General features: G+C 46.0%; 1 protein-coding gene across 1 annotated transcript; it reads right to left on the bottom strand.

Annotated features, from left to right (window-relative positions):
• Positions 1-9,898: 9,898 nt before the first annotated feature.
• Positions 9,899-10,377, bottom strand: LOC147688677 (cytochrome c oxidase subunit 6B1-like). The gene has a single exon (XM_086939961.1). It carries the CDS (start codon positions 10,330-10,332, stop codon positions 10,072-10,074), a length of 261 nt encoding a protein of 86 aa, XP_086796087.1. The 5' UTR covers positions 10,333-10,377; the 3' UTR covers positions 9,899-10,071.
• Positions 10,378-15,790: the final 5,413 nt, after the last annotated feature.

Raw genomic sequence — 15,790 nt, 5'->3', positions numbered from 1 at the left:
CTGGCTAATCAGCCGTCATCAGCCAGGCTAGCTTGAATCCAGTGGCAGAGTGAGCAAGGGACCCACGTCTGGGCATACCCTGCCAACGTAGCGCGAACAAAGCACAGGACCTCGAGCACATAAAACTTCTGCATAATATTACATTAGTGCATAATCTGTATACAATCTCTAACTTGCAAGTAACTGTTATTTTATTGAGCATTTGGGTGATTATGTTTGGCCACACTGTGTATACTCCCAAGCTACTATTAATCTGTCAAATGTTCTGCCACCCTTGTTCAGGTATAGTTTGTTTGCACTATATAAAACCCCTCAATAAATAAATGAATACTTCATTCAATAGTTCAGCTTGATCACTTTATTTATAATTGAAATAATTTTAAATATTGTGGTTGAATCTGGCCACTAAGTCATAAACTTGATCGGACCACGTAATGGTAATATATCACTACTTGTAATACCACTATATTGAAATATCACTGAGGTCAAACAACTAAATCAAAATACCATTACAATAGGCATGTTTATGTGTATATAATAATTAGACACCACGATGACACTACTACATCAAGATTTCATCCTACAAAACTCAACATCTTAGTCTAACACTGATTCTATCCTTAACCTTACTACTTACACTGACCCACACCCTCTATCTGCATCACCATTCCCTTACCTAACACTACACGTTACCACAAACCTAACCCTAAACATTATTAGAACATTTGAATGTTAAGTGCTCCATTAAAGGCAACCGAGTAGCTATGGGTATTTAATTGCTGGTATAAGCATGTAGCTCCTACATTTCATTGATTGCCTTCTTGTTAATCCCTTTTTAAATTGGAACATTTTACCCTTAGTGTGTGTAATGCTCTAATAGCCTTATAGAACTTCTGCCACAGGCTAATCTGGTTGGTAAAGGCCCTCTACCTCATTATAGGCCGGCACCTGCGGCTCAGGCCTATCACTCGAGTTCAGGGCCTTTAACAACTGATATAGCCCTCAGCAGTGGGCTATAGGGCTTTCATCTAAACCTAACACTCAGCCCCTCATTAGTAGCCTGGTAAATTGTACAATGAGGCATAATATGCAGATTTTGGTGCAATCGCGGGGTATTTTTCTCTATTTAAGTTCTAGCAGGTTTAACCTGCCGAAATTTAAAGAGGGGAGTTAAACTTATCCCATCTATTGATTAAAGGGTGCGTTAAACATTGCAACCCATGTAATTGAAACCAGGATTTAAGGAGAGAGAATAACCAGAAAATAACAGGACATGTAGATGTTGCTGGGTTAAGCACCAAAATCATCATGCTATATTGAGAAAACTTCTAATAGTCGATAAAGATCGCTCCTGAAAAATCCTGAACACTTCAGTGTCAGATTTTATAAAGTGATACATTTATCTCACCAAACACTGGCCCACTTATATTGAGGTCAAAACCTTGCAAAAATTCTTAGCTTTACCGTACCCTATCACCAGCAATAAGACTTACTCTAAAACTCAAACCTTATCCATATTTTCTGTCTTCCCTTAAGCTGAGAGAGAGGGTGCATTAACATTAACTTTAGTCTTATCTCTAATCCCAGTGCTAAACCTATGCTTTCTCCTCGTCCTAAACGCAACACTAATCCTAAAACGATGCCTGTCAGATGAGGAGTCAAATCCTTGTCTGACGGGCAGTCCTGCAGTTGTCTGACAGTGGCATTCTGTCAGGCTCATTTAAGAGTCTGACACACAGACCACAGCTCTCAGAGCACCAACTGCACCTTTCTGCCCGGTGTGGCATGCATGCCACACTGTGCAGAAACTGGGGGTGCAAACACCCCGCATGCACCCCTCGGCCCAGAGGCAGCAGGGGGCTCTATTAGGGCCTCTATAGATGCCTCACTGTCATGAAAAGAGTGATGGTGAGACAACTCGTAATATGACTGGTGGTGCCACAGCAGCACCACCTGCATATTGCTGCCTCAACCCACATTGCATCTACTGCATGAGATCCTTGATCCCGGTCTCTTGGTGGTCCTTCTGCGGCAGTAGAAACACTGTGGGTGTTCCTAGGGGCTGCCAAACTCGTAATCCAGCCCTTAATCTCCCAGCCTACAAAAAATGAATGTGTCCTTGTGTAATGTAACTGGTGCTCCTGTGAAGCACTCCAATACCTTCGGGTCAAGTTTGCGTTCTATAAAACTGCAAAAACATTTTTTTTTTAGAGGAGGAACTACTTAGTTTTGCCTACTACCCCAACTGGGGTATAGTCCATCAACAAAGAAACTCCAGCCATCACTGTTCTGGGCTTTTCTTTCATTCTAATTCCAGGTGTAACCCATCTCTTTGCAGTTAGCCTTAAGGCCTTGGTGCCTGGTTTTCTTGGCCTTCCTCTTTCCCATTTCCCTTGAGGGTTCCATGACAGGGCATGCCTGGTGGTGTTTGATGCAAACTTGCAGAGGGTGTGACCCATCCAGCCCAAGCTTCTTCTCATGACTTCTTCTTTGAGGAAGGAATTGTAAAGTTTACTGCCATAGGCCGTTTTTGCTGATAGTGTTTGGCCAGCGGATTTGGAGGATTTTCCTCAGACAGGTGTTGATGAAGGTCTGGACTTTGTTGGTGGTGGTCACTGCTGTTGTCCAAGTGTCTGCTCTATACAGAAGTACTGGCTTTACCTTGGTGTTAAACAGCCTGATCTTGGTTTGCAGCATTGGATCACTGGAGCTCCAGATCTTCTTTAGCTTCAGCGTCTGTGCCATATGGCTTGTTTGTGAACATGCCCAGGTGAAGGCCTCATCCTCTTCCAGTGCATCGCCGGCAAGAGCGACTGAAGTTGTCCTGGCCAAGTTAGCCTTCTGGATTTGGAGTTTTCCCCTTTGGATGTTGAGGCCAAGTTGTGTGGATCTGACTGCCACATTGTCTGTCTTCTCTTGCATCTGTAGATCGGTATGGGAGGATAGAGGCAGGTTGGCTGTAAAGTCCAGGTTGTTGAGCTGCGTCCAAGGTGTCCACTGGATCAGATTTCTTATCTTTGCTGTGGATGTCTTCATGATTCAATTTACGACCAGCAGGAGGAGAAAAGATGAGAGCAAACAACCCTGGCGGACTCCGGTCCTCACTTGCAAGGCTTCCATGAGTTGTCCTCCATTGACTATCTTGCAAGTCATTTCCTCGTAAGAGTTCCTGATCATTTTTATGAGTTTATCTGGCACACTGTAGTGATGGAGGAGTTTTCAAAGGGAATTTCTCTGTCCACGTTGTTGAATGACTTCTCATAGTTGATGAAGTTGACATAGAGTGAGGAGTTCCATTCCATTGACTGATCGATGGTCTACATTGTTGCAATCTGGACAATGCAGGATCTGTTTTTGCAGAAGCCAGCTTCCTGAGTGTTGACTTGTTCCTTCATTCTTTTAAGGATGACTCTGTTGAACACTTTGTCTGGGCTTGATAGAAGAGATAGCCCTCTGTAGTTTGCGCAGATCGCAGGTCACCCTTCTTTGGAATCTTTAGATATCCTTCCTTCCAATCTGATGGCACATTTTCCTCTTTCCAGATTCTTCCAAACATAGGGTAGATCATGTTTACTGATGTTTCAATGTCAGCCTTCAGTGCCTCTGCAGGAATGTTGGCTGGTACTTCTGCCCTCCCATTTTTTAGATGTTTGATGGCTTGCTGTATTTCTTACTTGGTTGGGCTGCTGCACTCGATTGGCAACTACTTGTCAGCTAGCTGTATGTCTGGTAGAGACTGCGGCACGGTCTGATTCAGCAGTTCTTCACAGGGCTCCAACTATATTCATTGCTGGCATTTGTAACCCATGATTGTCTGTTAGCAATGATTGTCTTCCTAGCTTTGTCTTTAACAGGCTATTTTGGCTTCCTGTATCTGCCTGAAACCTTTCTTGTTATGTCGTGGAGGACTTCTTTCAAGTTGCCTAGTTTGCTGCTTACTGGGTGTTTGTTGCAGGACCATCAATGAATCTTCACTTGTCTACAAGAGGACTTATAGAGCACAATATGCCCCTGTAATTATACCATAATGCATATGGCCTGTATTGGACTTGGCCCTTTCTGCAGTGTCATCCCCAAACCTTTTGCCTTTGTTCTCCTGTTTTCTGACCCTTTTTTGTTGGCTTTTAGTACTCTGCATACTTTTTCACTGCTAACCAGTGCTAAGTTGCTCGGCTCATGCTCTCGCCTTAAAGCAATTTTTAGTTGGCTTACACCCAATTGGCATATTTAATGTACGTGTAAATCCATTACCAGGGGGCACTACCTGTTGCCAGGGCCTGCATATTAAATACTAGTAGGTTTGCAGCACTGGTGGTACCACTCACTTAAAACATGTCTCAGGCATGCCATTATAGCCTGTAAATGCAGTTTGAAACTGCCATTTTGACCTGGCAAAATAAACCTTTTGCCAGGCTCAAACGTTTCTTTTTAATACAAATAAGTCACACCTATGGTAGGCCCTAAAAAGCCCACAGTGCAATGTATGTAAACATTTGGACATGTACTTTTAAGTCCTATGTGTCCTGGCAGTAAAAAACTCTCTTACATTCCTTTTCACTGCTGCAAGGCCTCCCTCTCCCATAGAATAACATTGGAGTTACCTTATTGCATTTAATAATCTGTAATTTCTTAATGGGAACAGGTACCAAGTTCATGTTTGGTGTCTTTTAAATTGTAATGAAAATTCTTAACATATGGTGCAACAGGATTTTAAATTACAATTTTGTAAAGGACACTTTGCTATAGTTCCCATTTTACTGCCTTAGCTGTTTAGTGTCTGCATCCTTTCTCAGGGTCATATGACTGAGTGTAGTTGACAGTTGGCCTTTGTGCATTCCTCCTACACAGCCACACACAATAGGGCACTAAGGTGTGCCTCAATGGGCCATCACTGGCAGGATGGGAGGGATGAGCTGGGCCCAGCTCCATTTATACTTAAATAGGCTGCATTTTACATCCATGCAACGCGCTGCTTACCCCCTGTAGTTAGTCTGGAGCGAGGGCCAGGAAAGCATGGCAAATGTACACTTCAAAGCCATGTCTCTTGAGGCTTCCCCCCACTTAAAAGGTAGAAATGGGTATAAATACTGGACTTCAGACACCAACTCTTCAGTACACTTCTGGACCTGTTGATACTCTGCCCGGAAAATATACTTCTGTATTACCTCAAGGACTGCCACTCTGCTGGACTGCTGTTCTGAAGGACTGCTTTCCCACTGTGGTGACCTGCTTCCCTCTTGCTTGGGTGAGAAGACCTGGACCTGCATTTGTTGAACCCAAAACCCCAGAGTGGCTCTAAGGGCTTGCTGGCTGGACTCCTGACTGGAGCTTCAGCGAAAGAAGGCTTCAACAATCTTGAACTCATCACCTGGAATCCCCCATCTGTAAGTCCTAGTCTGCCAAGTGGTGCCACCCCAGTCCTGAACCCTTGGCAGTGGCTCTGAAGGGGGTCTGCCAGCCCATCAGTGGATCTAACAGAACTGACGTAACACCTCTGCGGCTGGTCGGTGCAAACCTGAGCAGAAACTGCTGCAAGAGTTTTCTCAGCGCAAGCACTCTACCTCAACCTCACAGCCCACACCGGAACTGTCTCTGTGCAAAGTTTCACTGACACCTCACATCACAAGACATCAGCCTTGACGATGATGCAGGTTTACGCACAGTAGCCTCACAGCTCTGTGGAACCAATGCATCATCTCGACAACACAATACATCCTGGCTGCCAGAATTCACATTGCAAAACCTTGTAAACGGGATCCTCAACGAACGAACAGAATCGCGTATTCCAGCTCCGCAGCTCTTCAGAACTGATGTATCGCTTAAACTGTGCGATGCATCCTCGACACGGGACCTCGCAATGCTCCACAATCAGGACTGAAAGTACTCTTGTTCAGAGGGTCTAACTTGGACCTTGTAGCCGGCCTGTGGTCCCTCCTAGTCAGTCTGAACTTGTGACTTAGGGGCAGATGTACAACCGTTTTTTGCAGTCGCAAATGGGAATTCTACCCGTTTGCGATCGCAAAATTGATCAGCCCCATGTACAAACCATATTTTGTGAGTCACTAACCTATTAGCGACTCGCAAAATATGGTTTGTGACTTGCTATTGGGAAGGGGCGGGCCAAGAGCGTTCCTTCCTAATAGTGAGTCTAACTACAATGTATGATTATTTAGCAACCGCATTTGTGGTCGCAAAACACTTGCAGTTTACCACCCTTTTCAAAAAGTTAGACAGCCACTCGCAAATGTTAAGGAGTCCCCAGGGGACCCCTTTCCCTTTGTGAACAGGTGCGAAAATATTCTTTCAGAGCAGGCAGTCGTCCCAGGGACCACTGCCTGCCCTTACAAGATGATACTGAACAGTTTCATTTTTCTTTTTGAAATCCATCGTTTTCCTTTAAGGAAAACAGGCTGCATTAAAAAAAAAAACTGCTTTATTGAAAAAGCAGTCACAGACATGGTTGTCCGCTGACCCCAGCAGGGGTCATTCCCAATGGGGACGCAAATTGCGACTGCCTCATGAATATAAATGAGGAATGCAATTCGCAACCCCATTGGGAATCGCTAACAGTGTTTGAGGTCCTGTTGTACCTTCACTTTTGCATGTCGCAAATTGCGAGTCGCAATTTGACGCAATTTCGCGTCTCGGAAAAGTGAATGTTCGTACATCTGGCCCTTAGTCCGGGTCTGGCCCGACTAGATATCCAAAGTTGCAAATCTGTGCTTTTTGGCACTATATACATTATATATTGAAAATTGCATATCTCCTGTTGTACTGAGTGGATGTTTATCATTTTGGTCTTGATTTATTCAATCAAATCTACTCTATTGTTCTAAATTGGTGTGGGAGTTTTTGTATGTTGTGTTTTCAGTTTAAAACTGTTTGAAGTGCTACATAATATCATTCACACATTGCCTCTAAGTTAAGCCTGACTGCTTTGTGCCAAACAACCAGAGTTGAGTTCAGTTTAATTTGGTGTTTGCTTGTGGCTCGCACTAACAAGAATTTTGGTTCCTGCTGGAACCAAATTTGACGCCCCCCTCAACAAGTAATACAATTTCCTACAATAGGAATGTCTGGCTCCCGTTCCTTTGTGCCTGTCCACCTTTATTATTTGCTAAGAATCGTCCGCACCACTAAAGACCATGGGCAGGATCAGCTAATATTCACATAGTACAGTACTGCATGAAAGTTAGTAGTGCTGCAGTTATTGGATGGTAAAATAATTGCACTGCCCTAATTTAGCAGGAGTTTTGTGCTTATCATGTAATTGGCTACAATTCCGCTAAACTCTCATACTAGATACCACACAGCGGTGCCTTGTGGGAAATTTGAATTTGTACTTGAGTTATACCCTACTGTACACATTATTTTGCAAGCACAACCTGCAAAGTGTAAAAAGTATAAAAGACGTAATACCGCATATTATCCATAAGAATATTAAGTGATATTTGAGAGCATAATTTTATGTACAATTATCTGTTTGTAACAACATTTGGGAATTCATTGTTATACTTACTTAAATCACTACTAGAGGGCTAGTATTATTTTACACTAACACACATATCAAATGCACTGCTATTTTGTTATTCCGCGTTGTGCATTGCAAATTTAGCCTGGACGCTCAAATATGCGTAGCTACTTTCTGAAGTTTACACCTTTGACGTCACATGCATGTTTATTTATACCCACTTTGGGTTGCACCACCTAATACAAGTTTCCAAAAAACAGTACATTTATTAATGTCCATCCAATAGTTGACAGTGTTCAAAATTCTTTATTCTTTCTTTAGTTTGTAACCAAACACCGGACAGCCAACACGTTCGTTGTTGTAAAAAGAACTTCATCAGGGCTGTGAAAACATTTAGAAAATGCATATATAATACAATATTTAAAATACATTGACATACAATAATACATAACACTACATACATCAAGACAGGAGACACTCTAAAATGTCTTACAAAATTTTATATTCTTCCTTACATAAACTTCATTTGGCACATATGTAATCAACCAAGCACCTGGGCTTCTAACCCTTCATTTTAATGGTATTGACATCGTTTTTTGTTTCCATCGACAATAATAATTTCGACCTAAGCTTGATAAGCTAATCAAGATACATTCAACATACATATTTCAAAGCAAGTCCCAGTTATATAAATACTTAACCTCAGATATATTATACGTATTTACAACATCTCATCGTACAACCTTGCAATACTTGTTCTAATGTTGCCCCATGAAATACATCAGCCAGGCTCTTATGGATAGAAAAACCACAGGCGTATATAAGCACTTTAAAGCCATATACCCCATCAATTAAATCCAAACAGAGAGAAGGAAAAAGAAAAAGAGAAATATTACATCGTGCATCCTTACTACACAGATTTCAATATTGTCCTATATAGTACATCAGACATATTTTTATAAATAGAAAAACTTCAAGCATGAATGTACAGTTTTAGGCTGTATACCCCTTCATTTGAATCGAGGTAAAGAGAGGAAAAAGGGAAATATCTATTGCATTTGCATCTATCAACGTGGGGGAATGAAGTGAGTTTGTCACTCACTAGGTGATGGCAATAGTTCAATTGGCTAGTCACAATCATTCTAACCTAAAACCATCTCCCCAAAATGTAGAAAATACACCTACCAGTTATTCTAGTAGTAGATGTTTGTTGATATGAAAACGCATATCACAAGTTGATTAAATTGCGTACTCTCCTGGCACCCCCTCCTTATTTCAAGACTCCTCAAGAGTCTTTACCTGGTTGTTGTGCCTGATAGAGATAAAATGATTTCTTGTTAAGTAAAAGCTTGTCTTGCGTGTTGCCACCACAAAACAGTTGTTATACTGTTACTCTATATATTTTACAAATGAATGGCACCTTACCTATAACAAAAAGGTCTTTGGTATACTTTTGATCTTGCCACAGTGTCCTATTATTTGGCTGCTGTGCCTGCAATAAAATAACATTTATATATAATCTGCTTCATACTATCAGCATATATAATACTTATCCCTAATCGTTTTAGTTCCGCCATAGTTTAAGCAATGTGGGCAGAATATTATCATAATACATTTCTCAATTTTAGGCTATCATGCCGGCCGAATTTGATTTTGGATTTAAATACAACTCTAAATGACATAATGCCAGTCAAAAAGCATGCCTGAACATTTAAATTAAATGTACCTTGGAATTCATACATATAACAAACCATGTATGGAGATTTAATCTCATATTTAGGTGTGTACCGATATTCTATCTTTTAAGGATGCACATACTTAATGCTTTCCCCATTTATATCTGGGACGTGTCACAGCCTCCAACCCCGGGACTCCAATCTTGCGTTAGTACTCGATCATATCTGAAGTTATCCCGACCCCCGATGCGTTAACGGTGAACATGCTTGTGAATATTCTCCATTTGTATCGGAAACATGCCCTTAGTTCCCAACCCAGGACTTCAGCCTTCAAGTAATATTCAATCAATATCAGTGGCGACTCGTCTATGGGGGCGTGGGGGCGTTGCCCCCCCTGCTTTCTGGCAGTACAAGAAGCAGAAACTTAAAATGGTAAAACTACCATTTCATGGTTCTGCTTTTCGCACTGCCAGAAAGCAGAAGTAGCTGGAGTGCCTGGTTGGGGTGGGCAGGTGGGCGTTCCTCCTCGAGTGCAGGGGGAGTGGCTAACGCAATGTTTTTGGGTGCTGACTGACTGTTCGGCCCCAGGGCCGACCACCCAGTCATGCGCAGTTGCCTGCAGCCTACATAGAGAAAATGCCTCCCTGGCCTATAGGCGCCTGCTGCATCAATCACAACGCTGCCATTGCAGCGTTCAGTGTTGTGATTGGCTAAGGGGAGCGGAAGTGAGGCTGCTTTGATGCTTTGTATAATTAAGGGGTTCACCTTGGCTCATATTCTCTATTTGCACATTTACTCGCGTTATGGATTCTTGCAATTTGATCCACCAGACTATCACAACCAATAAAGAGAACCATTTAAATTAAGTGTTCTGCATTGTCAGACATTGCTTAATAATCTTCGTTCTTTGTAGCAATCTTTTGCTTAAATCTTCCCTGGAAATGTGCCAGCTGCTCTCTCCTCATCCCATTTCGTCACCCACGAGACAGGACACAAGCATTTGTACACTTTAAAATACCATTCACAAGGCTTGGTATCCACTCCTTTGGCACTCAGTGCATTATTGCATCGGTAGTAATCACGATAATTTTGATAGCAGTTCCTTGACTGGTTAATATTTGGAAAGCGGGCGTCAAACGGTGCTGTTTTGAAGTTCTCAATCTTGGTCAGGATGTCATCTGCCATGTTTCACCTAAAAATTATTGTTCTCTTCCTGCACCGCCCGATCAGAGTCCTGATTTGGTCAAACGCAATATACTAGTACAGGAGTGTGACCCATAAACCGTGTCGGGATTGGGTGGAGGAGGTAGATAAACAAACAATATCCAGACAGGTAGTATTTCAAAGACAGTTAAACATGTATGCAGCAAGCATTACAAACATAGAAATAAGGAGACCATTATTCATTTGTTTTTGGATTCATCTTCATCTTATATTTCAACAGAGAGAGAATGGAAAAACATTTTGGGTGGAGATATACAGTTATGGCAGCACTGTATGAAGAGAAATCGAGTGACAACCCAAAATACACTTGGTGCTTAAGATCGTGCGAGTGACAGAACGTGGCGACGCAAGTGCTAGAGTGAACAGCGTGGGCGGCGCACTGTGAACAATGGTGTGAATAATGTACAGTGACTGGCTTAAGGACGGTGACAGTAAAAATTCACTGTATCCAATGATTTACAATTTGAAAGCCACTATGAGAGATGCGCCTGGAATTGCGCTGTGGAGTCGACGGCGTTTCGATCCTCTTCAATGGGGATCGTCATCAGGACGGGGTTGTCTGAATTAGGAAGTGCAGGAACATGGTGGTGTCCGTTGTGGCGCAGCGAGGGAAGCAGCCGCGGCGTAGTGGTTACTTGTAGGGTCTGAAGTGAATCCCGCGGGCATGGAATCAATAAAGGGGGAGAAATAATTAGCAGGCAGGTCCGGAGAAAGAAAGCGGCACGGAGTGATCCTGCGGGCGTGGAGTACTCGTGGGCCGGCAGGTCCTGAATTAGTCGGAGGACCTGCGTAGGAGTCGATCAGCTAATCAGCCGTGTACCAGGACGGCCAGTCAAACGCAGGCCCGACCGGCTGGGAGCAGCAGGAGCTGAGGCTGTAAATCCAGCCGGAGGAAGCAGTGGGAGTAAGCAAGGTAAGTTTAAAGTTTAACATTTTATTTTACTTACAGTCCCGCTCCCTCCACACTCAGATGAACCCCACCCCCTCTGTTGTGTCGTGAGATGGGGACAGGACTGCCCTAGGGAGATCACTCTGGGACCTACACTCCCGGGGCATCTAATCCTAACTAGGCCTAACACGTGGCCCTATAATGAACTCAGCCGGACACTGGGAATAAGTTTGCTTGCTCGGTCTGTGCGTCTCTCTCTGAACGCCCGCGCACGTGCTAGACCTCTTTTTATTATAGGGAGTCACATGACCAACGCGTCCAGCCCTCGGGGCGCCGGGGGCGGACCTCCAGGAACATAACATTCCTCCTAAAATAAGGAAAAACCAAAAACGCAAACAATGAACACAGTTAAACGTAACTTTTCTTGCTTGTGAAACATTGGGACCGATACCTTCAGCGTCCTTTAAATGCCAGGCCACACTACCAGCCACTCAGTTCAAACTGCACATGCATATATGTAAATGGGAACAGTCTTACGTAAAGTAATCTCTCAGCCAGCCGGAGGGGGTGGGATTGTCACGTAGCTGACGTTGTCGCCCCCGGTGAGTCATCAGTTCCGTTCCAACCTCCAACTCGTGACTTGGCGCCTCTCTGTCTGCCCCCTCCGGATCTGGGGCCTCATCCAGGACCTCCGCGTCACCTCCCACTTCTTCGCTGGAAACCTGATGCTCGCTACTTTGCCTGACCTCATGACGAGTTGTTGATTCAACGGCCGGCACATTGGTTGCAGTTTCGGTTTGTTCACCGCCTTGCTGGCACACTGACTCGAGGGTTGGAGGATGATACAGTTTGAAATGAGACACATTGCGAGTCACCCTGTCTCGCCCTCGAATGGCCGTGAGGCGGGTGCCTTTCACTCCGATAACTCGCCATGGTCGCTTCTCGTAGTTAAGTTTAAACTTGCCCCCAGTTACACGATTTCTGATGAGCACCACATCACCTCTTTTGAAGTGCGGGGCCACAGCCCGCCGTCTCTGACTGATCTTTTCACATGCAGAATTTCTTTTCTTCTCCACTGCGTGTTCATTTATCATCTCAGGTGCCCACTGGGGGTGATGAGGGATGGAGTCAGTTATCACCCTTCCTAGAAGGAGAAGTGCGGGGGCCACCCCAGTTGTGGAGTGCGGGGTCTGGCGATAACTTCGGAGAAACGTAAAAATGGCCATTTCCACTGACTGCCCTTTGTCGTGGGCAATACAGATAACCTTGTTCAAAGTCCTCATGAACCTCTCGGCCTCCCCATTAGCTTGAGGCCACCAAGGTGTTATGCGCCTGTGACGTGTTCCCAGAGACAATAGGTATTCAGCAAAGTCTTGACCCTGGAATGGCGGTCCATTGTCTGTTCTGAGTTCTCTCATGGCTCCATGAGTGGCAATGATTTTTTCCATTTTGGGGATGACACAGTCTGCACTGGTGCTTGTGACAATTTCGACTTCAGGGTACTTTGAGTGGTCGTCTATCATTACCAGCGTGTGTCTTCCATCCGGGAGACTGCCAAAGTCCATACTGACTCTCTCCCAGGGTCCTTGTGGCCGGGGTTCCACAATGATGGGGGCCTCAAGGGGGTTGTCGCCCGTAACTTGGCAGGCCGCGCACGATCGCACCACGCTCTCCACCATATCATCCATGAGCGGGAACCATACTTTCGTCCGCAGTCGGGCCTTCGTCTTGACCATCCCCTGGTGTCCTATGTGGGCCAGTTGGATCACTCGTCCTATAAGAGCCGTTGGGATCACCAGGCGATGCCCCCGCAGGAGGCATCCCGCCGCATCTTCATTTAGTTCAGCCCTCACGTGGTACAAGCTGTCCATGATCTTCTGGGCCTCAGGGGTGAGTACTTTCCAGCCCTCCTTGGCTTTCTGCCAGTTGGCAGTTCGGAGAAGGTCCTTGGCCCGCTGTATGCAAGCATCCTGAGCCGTGGCGCTCACAACCTCTTCCAATGATATGGGGCGCGGGCATGATCTGGCCACAACCCACTGTACGTATGCTTCCGTCTCTTCTGCCTCATTCATCTCTTCAGGGGTTGCGGGCCTAGGGTGTCGTGATAGGTAATCCGCCGGATTCTTCGCCCCTGGCTGGTATTCAATAGTGCAATTATATTCTTGCAGTTGTAAGATCCATTTTTCTATTCTTGGGGGTGGCTTGGATGAGGTGCCTGAGAACAGAGCCAGCAGCGGTTTGTGGTCTGTCACCACCGTGAATGGCTTGCCGTAGACGTACAAATGGAAGTGACGACATCCCCAATGTATTGCGATGGCCTCCTTCTCAATTTGGGAATATCTTTGTTCTGTGTCCGTGAGGGACCGGCTAGCAAAGGCGACAGGGGACCAGTCGATCTCGTCTCGGGCCCTCTGCATCAGAACGGCCCCCAGTCCCGCCGGTCCGGCATCTACTGCAATGAGAGTGGAGTGTCGTGGGTCAAAGAACGCCAATGTGGTGCTGCTGGAGAGTGCGCTCTTGATGTCTTGAAATGCCTTTTCCTGTTCAGGTCCCCAGCTCCATGGGGTGGAGTCTTTGGTTAGTTCACGCAGGGGGAGAGTCAGGTTGGCCAAGTCCCTGATGAAACGGCCACAGTAATTTACCATTCCGAGAAAACTTCGGATCTCCGTGACCGTTGTGGGCGGTGGTGCATCCTTGATATCTTTAACCTTGTCAGGATCGGGGTTGACGCCTTCGGCTGAGAACACATATCCGAAAAATCCCAGTTTTTTCCGTAGGAATTCGCACTTGTCTCGGTGCAGTGTGAGCCCCGCACTTCGGAGCCTGCGGAAAACCTGCGCCAAGCGTTGGTTGTGTTCTGGGATTGTTCGTGCGTGCACCATGATGTCATCGCTGACATTGATTACTCCCGGTATACCAGCAATCAGTTCCTGGATGAAATTTTGGAAAACTTCGGCAGCACTGGAGATTCCAAAACTCAACCTGGTGTACCTGCGCAGTCCAATGTGGGTGGAGAACGCTGTGATGTTCCGGGACCCCTTGTCCAGTACGAGTTGATGGTACCCCGCCCGGAGGTCCAATTTGGAGAACCACCGGGCTCCAGCCATCTCCCCAATCAGGTCATCTATTGTGGGGGTGATATGGCGCTCCCTCTTGATGGCAGCATTGGGTAAGCGCATGTCTACGCAAATCCGGACCGCTCCAGGCTGTTTTGGCTTCCTCGTGACCACGATGGGCGACACCCAGGGGGTGGGGCCGGACACTTTCTCAATTATCCCCGCTGCTTCCAGCTTCTGCAGCTCTTCCTCAACCAGTGGTCTCAAGTGGAACGCAACGCGACGGTGTCGCAGGGCCACCGGTTGAACAGTGGGGTCCACGTGCAGATGTATCTCCCGGCCCTTGAAACATCCAATTCCTTCAAATAGGTCAGAAAAGTCTACAATGAGTTGCTGTACCGATTCCTCATGCACACCAAATGCGAATGTGACCACCCCCAGGTCCTCTGCCGTCCGGCAACTCAGGAGCATACCTTGACCCTCTTTCGACACAAAGATGTTGGCTCGCGTGACTTTGTCCCCGTGTCGGACCGCTGCTTTAAATTTTCCACGAATGCGGAGGGGAACGTCCTGACCGTAGGCAAAAACGGTGATCGGAGTGGAGCGGAGGCTGGGAGGGGTAGCCATGTCTCTGTAGAGGGATGCACTCATGAGATTTATCGAGGCGCCCGTGTCGACTGTCGCCATGATGTCCTGATCGGCCACCTGTATGGAGCACTGTGGCAGCGTCCTGGTGCGTCTAGTGGCGGTGCCGATCATGTGCACCTTGTGTACGGATCGCTCCTCCTCGTCATCGTCCATATCACTGTTGCTGGGTTCTCCTTCAGCACCTTCGTGCTCAGCAACCGTGTGTACTGTCTGGCGAGGTTTGCTGAACTTCTTGGACCTGCACACTTTTTCAAAGTGATTCATTTTTCCGCAACCTGAGCATCTCTTGCCCCGTGCTGGACATTCTGGCGCCGGATGTTTCGGGCCACCACAGTAGCCACATGACTGCGCTGAAGCTCCGCCCTGAGGGGTTGTTGTTCGTTTGGCCCATTTGGGCGGTGGGCGGACCTGTATTTTGTTAACCGGTTCCATTTTCATGTTGGCTTGTAGTGCCGCTTCCATGTGGGCTGCCCTGGCCTTGGACAGCTCCTTTGTGCGACCCAGCGTGAGGATATCTGGCAGAGGCTTCCCTGACTCCTCCAGTATTCTCTCGCGCAGCTTAGCAGAGGCGCATCCTTGAATGATCTGGCCCCTGATCTCTTCCGTGACGTCCTGGAATCCACATGTTAGTGCTAGTTTCTTTAGCCTGGAGTGATATGCGTCCAGTGACTCATCTGGCAGTTGCCGTGCTTGCCGAAAGATGAGTCGTTCATAATCCTGGTTGGCCATTGGTTCCAAATGCGCGTTGAGTGCATTGATTAGGGTGTGATGGGTCTTGGGAGTCGCCTCCGTAAGGGTCCGGGCGATAGAGTGGATGTCCTTGCCA

The sequence above is a fragment of the Lissotriton vulgaris genome, chromosome 10 (genome assembly GCF_964263255.1).
Source record: "Lissotriton vulgaris chromosome 10, aLisVul1.2, whole genome shotgun sequence".
NCBI lineage: Eukaryota > Metazoa > Chordata > Amphibia > Caudata > Salamandridae > Lissotriton > Lissotriton vulgaris.
The sequence above is the reverse complement of the archived record's forward strand: the minus strand, read 5'-3'. Positions and strand labels throughout refer to the sequence as shown.

What these genes read in the sequence shown, in the direction of transcription:
- LOC147688677 (XM_086939961.1), bottom strand. Translation starts at nt 10,332, where the DNA reads ATGGCAGATGACATCCTGACCAAGATTGAGAACTTCAAAACAGCACCG.